Below are 13,924 nucleotides of genomic sequence, written 5' to 3'. Positions count from 1 at the left end.
GCTGCTCTCTCCACAATGCCTCCTGTACTGCCCTGATGTGGCGGTGTTTTTTGTTGCTGATCACCATACTTCCAACTGTCAGAGAAGCCACCATATTGTTCAGCAGTGTTTTAGGGGCGACACACGCTAAATTGTGTGACTAGTATCTAGCAACACTTGGAGGTGGTTAGTTTCAAGTTTATTAAATTATGGATTTTGAGGACCATGACAAAATGAGTACCTGCAATGTTGATTACAGTAGAGGGAATCGGATGCTCTCTAGCATGAACTTTCCTGAAGACAGGTTGGCCTAGCAAAAGGACAGGCAGAAAATCAGCAGAATGGATAGCATCGGCTTGGTGTCAGTGCTTTGTGGAATTAGTAAGCTAAACATCACACCAGATGTACACATTGCAAGCAGCATTAGTTTGAGATTTGAGTGGTGTTAAGTCATCCCTGCATAGGTAGCAGGAGTAAGCAGAGGGAGCAGAGGTCTGATGGAGGTCATTGCCCACAGATGGGAGCAAGTGTTCCATGAGCCAAACCAGATGAAGTGAACCACACAGCCCATGGCAGGGGTGCAGAGAGACTACTACAAATCCCTGAAATGGAATCTCCAGGTCCTTTAAGTTACTGCTTTCAGAGCATCATGGAGCAATAGAAAACACCCAACGTGAGGACAGGAGGCCTGGTCTTGGAGCCTGTAGGTGCCAACAATAAAGCCTTGGGTAGGCCACTTCCCCAAATTCTCTCACATGTAAAATGAGGACAATAGTACCTGCTTTGTCTATGTTACAGGTTTCTTTTGAGGGTCAAATGATATGACATCTGGGAACATGCTTACTACAATTATTTCTTGGGCAGCCTGGATGAGAGTGTGCTTTTATATGTGCAGGCTTTGCAAGGGTAAGTCATTGTCACGACAACTGTCTGGATTAACCAGGCCTAGAGCTTTCATTTCAGCTGAATGCCAGTTCCACCTGCTGTTTGCATCTACAAAAGCTACCCAGGACTGACCTGGGAATCATGACACCTGGGACTAGTGCCAACTTGGTCATATGCTTTGTGTCTAAACTTGAGACTTGGTTTCCTCAATTGTAATGTAAAACTGAACTCAAAGGGGCTTCATTCCTCTATCCTATGTAGTGGAGTCTTCAACTACCAGAATTTCCATCGTTTGTCTTCCTTAAAAAGCCATGTGCCTTGGTAAGTCTATCGTATGACGAGCATAGTAAGACTGGAAGAGTATTGTTAAAGATGTACCTTGGGTAGCATATGATTTCATTAACTAGGGAATTTCATTAACTAGATATATACCTTCATATCTTCGAAGTTGGGGGGATCAAACATACCTTTCTCATCTCCAATTTGAGGAAGAATAATTTCACTAAAAAAATCCATATTTATGCACTTTAATTTCCCCCTTTTGGGGTCCTCTTATTTTTTCTTACACCAGAATTTATACCGACAGCACTTATTAGATGTAGCAGGGGTTTGGATAGAAAAAGGGTTTAATGTGTAATTTCAAAACACAGGGAGGCACCAGGGGCTCGGGGAAGAAGGAAAGAGGAATGTGCTAGAGTTAGAACAGCCATCACAGCTCTGGACTTGAAGTCAGAGGGCTTGGCTCTGAGTCCTGGGTGGTGGTTTGGGGTAGACTGATTAATCTCTCTGAACCTTCACATCGCCTGAAAGGCAATTATGCATTTTGAATCATTTTGTCATTAAATGCTGTGTCTGAAGAGAAGTGGCAGGCTGGAGCCCATGTTACCAAGCTCATTCAGTAACAGGGCTGTGAAGCAAACAACGACCAACAAAGAGTAAGAGACCAGATGAATAATGAAAGTCTTTGGACAGAATCGCTTTGGAACTGATTGATCATGAATTTATACTCACAGTGGTTTAAGTTAAGCCCAATTCCTGCTGTGCCATTTGAAAAATTAGAATTTTTTGAATTATTTCCTTTTTCAATACTTTTATTCATCTCTCCAGTTAAAAAAAAATACTTAGAATATTGGTAGCTGCACAATATATTGGAAAATGCCATGTAGGGCCATCCTTAGAGGTATCTTCATCCTGCAGCTTCAGATGAATCAGAGCTATCTTTTGATATTTATCTCCTCTAAATCTTCGTAGATGGCACTGAAAATATTTTAGGTCAAAAGAGAGGATGTAGTGGGGAAATATCTTCCCGCAGTATGCAAAAAGATTGCTTCTGAATTGTGCTATATAATGCAATCAACGCAGGCTGAGCACCACTCTGAATTTAAATATTTTAATCTTTTTGACCCACATCTTTAAGTTTTTATGGAGCACTTTGTAATGCACGGAGACTTGGTGGTGCAGTGGTTAAGAGCTATGGCTGCTAACCAAAAGGTTGGCAGTTCAAATCCACCAGCTGCGCCTTGGAAATCCTATGGGGCAGTCCTACTTTGTTTTATAGGGTTGCTATGAGTCAGAATTGACTCGAGAGCAACGGGTTTAATGGGTTGTAATGCATTTCAAGTAGGTGAAATGTTTCTTGTTACCATGTTATTAATGCTAAAACCTAACTCCCAAAGCGGGGCTCAGATTGGTTAGTAGGACGTGGGGAAGGGAGTGTTCTATCCTCTCCCAACACAGCATTATCTATTATTAATAGGATCCTGAGGTTGGGTTGTGTAGCAATCTTGAATGTCAACTCCTATGCTTCTCTGAGGCCAGTGAAGAAGAACATTCTAAAACCGCAGCTCTTGAGATGACTGAAACTTCTGGCTAAGGTCTAGGTTAAATCCCTCTTTGTTCTAAGTGACTCCTTTTTGGATTTTTAAATGCAGCTTCTGTCATACAATGCAGCTTGTCACTTCTGTAACCCACTGTACTGCTGACCTAGAAACAAGCAATGCTACAGAAAAATGTGGCCTTGCCCACCCTACTCTGCTTGTCCAAAAGTTTTAAGAAGATAACTTTGTGGTTAGAAATGGCCAATGTAAAGAAAAGATTATTCAGCAGTACAGGTGTGAAGCGCATGACTTCAGTGGTTGGCCAATTCTCAAAAATCCGGTCTCTCTCAAAAAATGTTTTTCTAACCTGTACCTGGGTCCTTACAAAACCCTGTACTTTTCCATAACCTTGTTCTAATCCCTCTTCTAGGTCTGTAAATGCCAACAAATCACAAATATTTTAGCTGTACCCTTCGGCTTGTCCTTTTAAGTCTTTGTAAATGAACAGCTCCTTGGAGCATTTTCTCAAGAGCATCTTGACTTTGTATTTCCCCGTTTTGAAAAATGCTCTTTTACCATAATAAACTCTTTGATTTTCATTTTAAACAGATTTGTAGTTTTTCCACTATGACATCAGCAATTTATTCTGGTACTTTTTGGAGCATCTAGTAGGACACACAGTACATCATCAGTGTTATATGAACATGTGTAAATTGAACAGTGTCAAAATGGCAAGAATTACAGGCTCTCCATACAAATTTGCTTACGAATGAATACAACACACATGTTATTAAGGTGTAAAATGTTAGCTGTGTAAACCAGCAAGAGTACACCATGTGCCACAACTCATTGTTAATACAGGCTATATAAGATGTGCTTTTTGTTTGAAGTTTAAGGGCATTTGGGAAAAATGAGGAATGTTTTTTTTAAAAAATGTCTTACCATACAGGTATTTTCCTTCATTAAAAGGAAATAAAAATGAGGAATAATTGTTTAAAATGTAATAACATAATGAAAAAACACAGTAAAAATAAAATTCAGTGGGTATTAAACTTTAAAAATTCATACCTGTTATTGTGAAGGCACCTAAAAAAAAGAAAAAGAAAAAAATGTTACCATTTATTTCACTTACACTCTGCCAAATATTAGTAATATCAGACTGCCTGACCACCCACCCAAGGTATGAAACTTTGCTAAACTATATTTACAATGAAGAAAAATATGAAAACATGGTGTAATCACTAATCATTCTTTTAAGACTATGGGATTTCATGCACAAACTTAATTGCATACCTAAGAAATCATTGATTTTTTAAGGTTAAACTAAATTAAAAATGTAATATAAATGATCTGACCTTAACAAAAACAAGGCCCTAAACAACAATCTTGCTAGCAAATCGATAGAGATTTTAAAAAATAGTCAGAAAGCTACCGTATCACCTCACGGAAATGGAAAATAACCTAGAAAATGGAAAGGAAATGCAAGAAATGAAATGCTTACCAAGCTCATTCAATAACAGGGCTGTGAAGGAAACAGACAAAGACAAACACAGAATAAGAGACCAGATGAATAATGAAAGTAAGAGGAATATCAGCAGAAAGAAATCCAGGTAGATCTGACTAGAGTGGTAGGAAGCCACTGCTAAAAATGGGTGCACCCCAAGAAAATGTGACATGGGGAATAGGTCCAAGTAAACAATCCCAACAGAATGTTCTTCAAGTGTATGTGATTGATAATATATATACACATACACATATTATTTTTTTATATTTAATAAGATTTCCACTATATATGTTAATGCAGTGTATATTTATCATATATACTTTATCATATATATAGTTTATCATATATAGTAGAAATATTTTATGTATCTAATCCTGAGCTTTCAGTGAGTCTTCATTAAGAAGAAGACTAGGAATTGGTCAATCCAATATATGGAAGTCTTAAATCACCAAGGCTCTCAGGTATCATACCTTTCACTCAATAAGAACAAATAAAATATCCTAAAAAAGTCCATTTTGGCTGCTGTGCCTGGAAGGCAACTTTGGCTCAAGGTTAAGCTCTCTCTCTGGAGGTTCTATTTTCAAGATCTTTGGGCCCCTAAGAAATACTTTTTTTTTTTATGTCTTAAAGTTTAAGAGTCCCAGGAACTTGTTAATTTGTGTATCCTTATCTCTGACTTTCTGCACGCTATAGATTGATAACCAAAGTGCTTCTAGTGGACATATTCCACAAAAACTAATAGGGTGAGGGGTGGGGGCAAAAAATGTGTAATTTGCCTTTCAGGTTATGTGCCTTGAACTCAGAAAGGGCTATAGCACTTTATTTGGTGAAAGCTACCTGGCTAAAGATATCAAACAAATTGTTTCCCAAGTCGTAGATTGGAATGTTATAATTACATTCTCAGGCCCAGTTCTCCCGTTAATGTTAGTGGCATTAGAGGATACTTTCAAACAAGTCAGTAGTTTTATTTATAGTGACAAGAATCTACTTGGCAGGTGTGAAAGCCGGACAGTGCTATCAAGGAACTTTAATTTGCTTTTACATGACAGCATATTTTACTAAAATGACAATTGAAAGAGCTAACTCCAAGATACTTGTTCTTTATATAAAAGACAGTTCTTTGGAGGATTACATTTAGAAGTACTTTTCCTTGTATGTTAATGAGGCATTTTTGATTCCAGCTTTGTAAGAAATCAGCACAACTTTCTAAAATGTCTTTTTCTTTCCATCTACTGCCTATGCAGCATATTAAATAGGCTCCATGAAAACAGCCTCCAGAGCTCCCTTCTCCACCCCTCCAAAGGCTCCTGGCACCATTTTGAACATGATTAAGTCAATGGCTTTCACATATATATATTTTTTCTGATGGCCTCTGAGCCTGATATTTCTCAAAAATGTGGGATTAGTTATGTTCCCCCAAATGTTGGGTTTACTGTAAATTAGTACTCTATTTTTTTATTTGTTCCTGCATGCAAAAGTAAAAATAGAAATTTTTGCAAAGTAGTCCATCCAATTATTTCCTAAACTGCTTCACATCAATGGTTTGTAGGCAATTAATAAGAACTGTTAATACGTGGAGTGCTCATTTTACATATATAATTAAATGAACAGGATTTTTACTAAATGACCACTGTTCAAGGAAAATTATAGAAAGCTCTAGTAAGAACTAAAAAAAAAAAAAAAAAAACTTATCTGCTAAGCTGATATAAAATTCCTGTCTTTTCAAATATGGGCTACCTGAAATAAATTGAAATCAAATATAGGAAAGTTGTCTTTCCTATCTTCTTTTTAAAAAATTTTTTTTAAACATATAAGTATGAATCAACAAAATCTAGTTACAAGCATATTATTCTTTGTTTTTTCTTTTTATGATGCATGTAAAAAGTGATCACATCTAAAAGGATTATATGATCAAAAGACACAGGAGCTTAAGGCTAGATGAGGCCTTAAGCAAGGACTAAATTCTTACTGAAGGATAATATCCTTATATAGTAAAAAAAGATTTGATTATAGTTAAATACTTATGGGATCTTTTAAATGTCATATCTGATGATGCGAAAATATGTCAAAATGAACATTAGAATATCAATAACATTACTTTCTAAGAATCTTTGCTTTTCTTAAATTTTATTATTTTTTTAATCTGAGTTCCCTAAACCTGTTGCCGTCAAGTTGATTCTGACTTTAAGGAAGCCTAATTATGGAATTCTTCTGAAATTTCCTATTAGCTGCTATTAGGCTCATCTATAATTAATTTTTTTTTTTTTTTTTTATTACATAGCCTTTATCACTTGCCTATTTGGGAAGATTTGGTGGTTGAAACCAAATTTCAGAATGACCCTTAACTAAACACATAAACCATTCTTTCATATCATCTCTTTTAAAATGTAGAAATATCTTTCAGCATTTATTCAGTCTGGTTACAATCAAGGTTAGCCTGCAATTCCTGAAGGAAATGGGCATTGCTTGGTGCACTCGTAAATTGGGGAAGAGAAATGAAACTGCTAAAGCTTCAAAGGAAATGAAGTATAGTTCTCGGAAGCCAGGAAGAGGAGAGAGTTAAGTGTGAGAGTAGGGAGACACGGAGAGAGAAGAGTACAATTTCTCGCTGGTATGTCTTTGTATACTCTCACACCTTTCATTCCTCTTCTTATCCATTTTGGTTCCTCAAGCACAAGGGAGAAACTGCACTCTTTCTCATATTCCTCACGGTCATATATTCTAATGGTAATGATCTTCCTGTGGGAACACAAGACAAAGGCAAAACAAATGGTTGGAGTCACACGCTCATGCTCTTGGTGTCAACCAAGGTGAATGTTATTGTGACATTATGGAGAGAGAACTGGCAGCACATGGACCTCCTGAAGTATGTAAAAGGGCATTTTAGGTCATGTCAGCTGGCCCCAGAAGAGAGCTCCACTGCTAATTCATCACTTTGACCAACTGTTCCCGCATCAATCAGAAGTCAGGAGGTACCCCACGTTAGGAAGGAAATCAGCAAGCTGACTTCATTTTGCAATTCCATAGCATCTGCACCAACTTTGCCAGAAAGGGAGGCCTGATTGACTGCACTGAAAATTAACATCTCAGATCTGTCACGTGCAGAGTGGCCAAATTTGGATGGTGCAGCTAGAGGCCCAGCCCACTGGGGCAGAGGGAGAGGTCTATGCCCTGTTACATAGGTGGAGGGATGTGTGCACTGTAAGTCATGTTCTGAAGAGTGTGGGCATCCAGGGGTGGCACAGGCCAGCAGAAGCTGTTGGGCTCAGCCCTGGAGCAGCTCCCCCACCTTTCTTCTCACTCATCTCCACCAGGCGGGGTTCTCCAATCTCAAGGAAGAAGGTCTTGTTTTTCTCATACTCCTCATCATCAATTACCTTGACTGATATTGTTTTGCTGAAACAGAGAAGAATAGAGATTGACGAACAAAGGAAAGCAGAAGGAGAAGAAACATAGAAAAGAGGAAAGCGAGGTTAATGAGCTGCACTTGCAGACAAGGGACAGTTGAGAAATTTCTGTATTTTAAATCTTTTATTCAAGGATGGTCTGGAAGCAGAAGAGAGCTCCATTGCCCAGGACCAATGAATTATTTGGGGCAAAATACAGCACTCAGTCCAAATAGGTTTGTTATCATGACGGGAAGGAAAATCAGATAAGCAGAGATTACAGTAAGAAAAGAAAAATGTATTTATTTAGTAATTGCCGTTAACAGTAAGATTGTCCATGCTGTGCCCTGGGATTCATTCTCTCAGGGAGGAAAAAAATCAATAAATCATTTTACAATATTTACAGAAGTTATCTCTTATGGATTAGGTTATGGGTCATTTTTTATTTCCTTCTTTGTGCTTGACTGTATTTTCAAAATAATATTTTTATCATAAAATTATATTCACATAATAAATGTATAAAAGCATCACAAAAGAAAATATAAGATCATTTATCTTCCCCTACCCAGTGTCCTAGAATCAAACTCTTATTCAGCTCAGTCAGATTTTCTACCTAGACCACAAGGGGAAGTTTTGTCTTTCTAAAGATGGAGGCTGTGACCTCACAATAGCTGTTTTGAAAGTGAGGAAGGAGGATGGGAGAGTGAGGATTGTAGTTATTTTCATTCCTCCCAATGTTCAGAATCAACTTTGACTAAATATGCCAATTACACTGCTATCAAACTCCACCAATATACCAAGCCAGTTCAACAAGAGTTCTTCCTCTAATGCAGCCTTTAGCACTTCTTGCCCTAAGGCTCCATGGCTGTGAGTGACTGACAGGCAGGAAGACAAACGCAAATATTTTGCAAATCCTAGCTCTCTGTAAGCATCCTTGATGACTCTGAAAATAATTCTAACGTTACCTTCTAATGAATAGGGGCTTAAACACTTCACGTATTGCAACTTACTCAGAGTCCCTTAAAACACTTATTTGTCCTTGAAAATATTTTTTCAGTAACTCTAGCCAGGAACATATCTGACTCAAATTTTTGAAACAACAAGTGTGAATAGACACAAAGTTTTAATGTTACTGCATTCTTTTAGTTTGGGTGGAATTTTCTAGGTCCTCTGGAAAGAAGTTGATTAATAATCTTTTTTTTTTTTTAATGATCAAAGCCATCAAGTTTCATTTAGACCTATGCATGCCAGTGAGCATCAATCTTTCCTGGAATGAAGGTGGAAGGTGGCGGTAGGTAGAAGTTGCTTTTAATTCTCTGAGTTTCCCAGCCCCCCAGGTCAAAGGCTTTAGTCCTGCTTTCTTGGTTTAGCATTGTGGAAGTGAGATCAAATGATTTTGGTTTAAGTCTTCTGAGGCCCCATAACCTACTCTGCTTCCCAGCTAAAGAACATCCCTGCATGGTGCCCACATCCCAATTTCTCTTTTTTTTTTTAGGGAGCTGGAGCTCATGGAAGTGTCTTTTCTGGCTCAGCTCGGTCCTCAAAGACTGAAACAGCAAGGCTAGATGAGCAGCTGTAAATGACTTAAGCAACAGTTATTTTTTAATTTATAAAACTACCAACCATGTCACAAATTCAACTACATGTATATAATAAACCAAACCCCAGAAAAACAGACCCGTTGCTATAGAGTCGATTCTGACTCACAGCGACCCTATAGGATAAAGTAGAACTGCCACACGTCGGGTTTCCAAGCGACGCCTGGTGGACTTAAACTGCCAACCTTTTGGTTAGCAGCTGTAGCTCTTAACCACTATACTACCAGGATTTCCAAACAATAAATAGTCCCTGCCTAATTTCTGGTGATGCAGTGGCTAACAGCTACGGCTGCAAACCAAAAGCTTGGCAGTTCGAATCTACCAGCTGCTCCTTGGAAACCCTATGGGGCAGTTCTACTCTGTCCTATAGGGTCGCTTTGAGTCGTACTACCTTCTGGAATTCACCTATTTATCTGGTATATATATATATATATATATATATATATATATATATATATATATATACATTAAAAAAAAATCAGCCTGCCCTGACTAAATCAGGATATCTGATTATTCCTTAATATCCAAAAACATACCAAATATTAGAGAAAGCACAAGAGGATGCGAGGAATAATGATATGTGTACTTTCCATTTCAGACTCAAACCTGGTGTTATAAATGAGATAAAATTTAACATAGAAAAATCTATCAAATGTCTATCTTATTTGTCATCAAAACTTGTATATTTTAGGTATTATTGTCTATCTTATACCCTTGTAATCCTAAAGAATAGTTGTGCATCTCTAGTGAAGCACTCAGCATTATGAGACCAAATGTGGGAAAGAGTTGATGGGCTAAGCATACTGGCCTCTGGGCCTGAAGGCCCAACATTCATCATCAAGTTTACTTCACAGTAAGGAACATCAAACCACAACCCTGTCTCACCTCCCACTTCAAAACTGTCATGCTACAACGCTTTTGCTTGCACTACTTAAAAACATTTGAGTTATTTTTTTCCATTTTGCACTTTCAACCCAATCTACCATCTCATCACATATTTTATTGTATCATATTAATAAAGAAGGTATAGTGGAGATGGATGAAGTAGGCTTGCTAGCGGGTCATTGTTTGTTTAGGAAAGGCTAAGGTTCATACCCAAAGGGCAACATAACTTATGCACAAATAGAAACAACCAAACAATATATTGTCTGTTATCCTTGGTGAATATCATACAATTTAATCCTCTATTATCATAATAGCTTTTTTTTCAATATTCTGAGTAGCTGATGAATTTAAGAATGTAGTTATATCGTCCCACACAATTTGTCCAAAAAATAAGCATTTATAATTTTTTTTAACAATACGGTATCAATATCCCCTAGGTCATAAAAAAAATCATTAGAAAATAATATTTCAGTATTCAAAAACTATGGTACTGGAAAAATCATAGATAAAGGAAAACAAAATGGTATCTCTGTAGATGCCTGGAAAAGGTATCTAAAATAAATGGAATTTGTATCATGGCATATCATTTCAAAATCATTAGTAATAGAATCAATAGTACCCCTGACAGGAGGAGCCATTAAATTATGTATTGATTTTGTTCCTCTTCAAAGGAAAGTTATTAATAGGAAACCTAATTGTTAAAGGACACTTCAGTCCACCTAACGTGGCAGGACAGAATCATTCCTTATGAATTAGCCCTGTAAATCAAGAGAGAGAAAATCAGAACAGATTGGTGATATTCACCTTTTGCTTCAGGACAGGAATATTTCTCCCCCTGGAAAAGGCAGCTAAGGTGAAATGGACCAATGTAATTTTTAAAGGAACATGTTGTTCACTTTCTAGAGCCTAACGTACAAAAGAGATTGTCACCGCTTTGACCATCACAAGGCATGTTACATGAGCGGGGGTGGGTTTGGTGAAGAGTCTAGTCTTGATAATCTAGCTTGATAATCAGCAGAAGACTGTCTCTACTCCTCACAGTTCTGCAGGGGACTTAAGTAACCATATGTTGTTGTCGCTGTTCATTGCCATGGAGTTGATTCCAACTCATGGCAACCCCATGTGTGCAGACTGGAAATGCTCCATAGGGTTTTCAATGCTGTAATCTTTTGGAAGCAGATCACCAGGCCTGTCTTCTGAGGCACCTCTGGGTGAGTTTGAACCACCAACCTTTAGCTTAGTAGCCCAGCTCCTGATCATTTGTGTCACCCAGGGACTCCTAAGTAACCTTGAATCTGCACCTTGACCAATCCCAGGCTCACAGGACTTTTGCTCTGCCACAGGCACTTCCTCCTTCTGAGAACACTGATTCATGTTGGCTATTCTTTGGCTCTGCTTAACCAATGGGAAACAATCAGATATTTATTGTTATTTCTTTAAATTGACAGACGAACAAACACAAGACTGGGACAGTGAGGCACACACACTCTTTCATCCAGATACAACTCTTACGCTATTAGTGTATTGCTAAGGAACAAAGAGAAAAATGAGCATCACGTAATAGTGAACTATTGTAATTATTATGAAGAAGATAAGAGCATCTCACTTGGTATGTTATATATCTCTAAAGTTGAACAGACTACTATATAAATTGATTGTATATTCTGGAAATTAGCAAAGCAGATACAAATATGATAACACTAGAATATTTCTCATTATGTCCAGTTTTTTTTTTTTTAATGGAAGTGCATTTTGGTTCCATTTTTGCAAGAAAAGCATTTGGTTAAGAAAGATCAACTTATTCAGTGGAAAAATACAGGTCATTTTTTCTTCTTTTTTGCAGCACAGTTCATTTGATGACCCCAAGCCAACATCTATCATTTACTTCTCAGTTCCTCTCTCTTGTCTGAGGGGTCTCAAAGGCACTGGAAACCTTCAAACAAACTAACAAGGAATTGTTATATCTGTGATGACTCAGGCAGACAGTAAGAAAGGAAATGAAAGAGGTGGCTTTACTAGTGGGAGCTAAAAAAAGAAAATCTTTTCAAAATATATTTTGCTCTTCATCATTAAGCCAAAGTAGTATTACAGTCTCATCTTCAGTTTAAGGCCTGATTTGCCCTTCTGTGGTTTCTTTTCCCCAAGGCTGCCCTTGATGTTGGGAGAAGATGAGAAAAAGATGAGTTGGAGGATTAGAGAGAAGAGACTCATCCTTTCTAAATCCTCACACAAAAGATTTTAGTGATGACCTTACATATTTAGCTGCTGCCATGGCTGTTAAAAAAAATTTACCCTGTCTCTAAGCATATCTCAGAGGCCAATGGAATGACTGTGAATTCTTTTGCCTGCTTTAGGAAAATGTATCAGGAGAAAATACAACAAAGAGTTAGACAATCCCTTTCTGGACATTTTCTTCATAAGACATGAGCTGTCTATGTACTTCCCCGGACTCTTTTTAAAGTATAAAAAGACAAGCACAGTTATTAATTAAATATTTAGTAATTAATATTTTTAGAGCTACCATAGAATTTTTAGGTTGTTAAAATTAGCTACCAGTTGTTGAAATGTGTGGCAGACACTGAGGTGGAAGCTTGGCATTTCCTGACTCGCTGACCCTCGAAACTGCGTTGGGAGTAACTCTTAGCATTTACAATTTACAAAGGAAACAACGGCTCTCGGAGACAGTAACTTTTCTGAGGTCACAAAGACAGTAAATGATGAACTATGTTTGCAGCTCTCATGTGGCAGGTTCCAAAGACCAATATCTTTCAATTATATGACCCACAGCCAATCACAAAGTCCCTTATCATTCCACCGTGCAGGCTTTTTATGACCACTTTAAAGGGTCTGGATCGTTACTTTTGAATTAATATAGAAGTTTATGGTTTTATCTTTACGTTAGCAAAGACTGCCTATACGAACTATGATAGAATTTCGATTCCAGTTGTAAAAGGAGTGCAGCACATAGTATAAGCGATGATGGCTGTCTTAAAAAGTTATCCATGAGGGGATGAAGGTTCTATCAGGATTAAGTGAAAAATGCCATGAATGTGTAGGGACTCAGTGACTCTGAGGACTTTGAGTAGCCAACCAGTAGCACTGGCTTTAGGGTTGGGGGGCTTGTTAGAAATGCAGAACCTCATCCATCCTGGACCCCAGGATCAGAATCTGCATTTTAATAAAGATCCTCAAATGACTCCGATGCATGCTAACGTTCAAGAAGCACCAATTTAGGGAGGACGGAGGGCCCTTTTATTAAGTTGGATAATCAATTCAGAGTCAAAAGGAGCTTGCGTTTCCAAACTCTGTCTGCACATTATTAGAGTCACCTGTGGAGCTTTGAAAACTATAAATGCCTGGGCCCTACTCCAGGTCAGTTAAATCAAACTTTCTGGTTGTGCGGCCCCATGAATATATTTTTAAATCGTTTTTCAGATGATTTAAATGTGCAGCCAGAGTGAAAAATCACTAGCTTATGGAAAACCATAATTTATGACCTGATGTTTGAAAGACTACATTAAGTAAAGAATAGAATTGTAAGGAAACTATAGTCACTACTAAGTTTTAGATCCCATTTGTAACCTAGGTTGAAACATTTTACTTTGTCCTTCACCAGTGTTCTTCTCTAGATTTGAGCGTGTACTGAAAGTTGTTGTTTTCTTCTCTTAGGAAATGCTGGTCTCTGCAGTCAACCTTACCAGTGCAGGTGAGAAAACACCTTTCGCATGCAGGCTGCAGAGTTTACACTCATGCAGAGTGATTTCCTTCTCAGACAAGGTGATAGGAACTCTGGTGACAATGTTTTTACACAACAGTGGTTATATCTGGAGAGTAGAAACACTAAGTGTTTCAGTTTCCACAGAAGACAAT

The 13,924-nt window shown here is 37.8% G+C and overlaps 1 protein-coding gene across 5 annotated transcripts in view; it reads right to left on the bottom strand.

Moving 5' to 3' along the window:
- SLC8A1 (solute carrier family 8 member A1) overlaps positions 1-13,924 on the bottom strand; it is a 385,219-nt gene that overhangs the window by 62,060 nt on the left and 309,235 nt on the right. For 2 of the 5 annotated variants that reach the window (XM_023555308.2, XM_023555309.2), the window contains exons 3-5: positions 6,821-6,924; positions 4,183-4,203; positions 3,750-3,767 (exon numbers count right to left, since the gene is read on the bottom strand). In XM_023555308.2, coding sequence (XP_023411076.1) covers positions 3,750-3,767; positions 4,183-4,203; positions 6,821-6,924 — 143 coding nt within the window. Of the gene's footprint in view, positions 1-220; positions 290-3,623; positions 3,639-3,749; positions 3,768-4,182; positions 4,204-6,820; positions 6,925-7,474; positions 7,582-13,924 lie in introns of all 5 variants that reach the window. The other 3 variants (XM_010595894.3, XM_064277170.1, XM_064277171.1) reach the window with 2 other exon arrangements.

The sequence above is a fragment of the Loxodonta africana genome, chromosome 26 (assembly GCF_030014295.1).
Source record: "Loxodonta africana isolate mLoxAfr1 chromosome 26, mLoxAfr1.hap2, whole genome shotgun sequence".
Classification (NCBI taxonomy): domain Eukaryota; kingdom Metazoa; phylum Chordata; class Mammalia; order Proboscidea; family Elephantidae; genus Loxodonta; species Loxodonta africana.
Note: the sequence above shows the minus strand (reverse complement) of the source record. Positions and strands in the feature narration are given on the sequence as shown.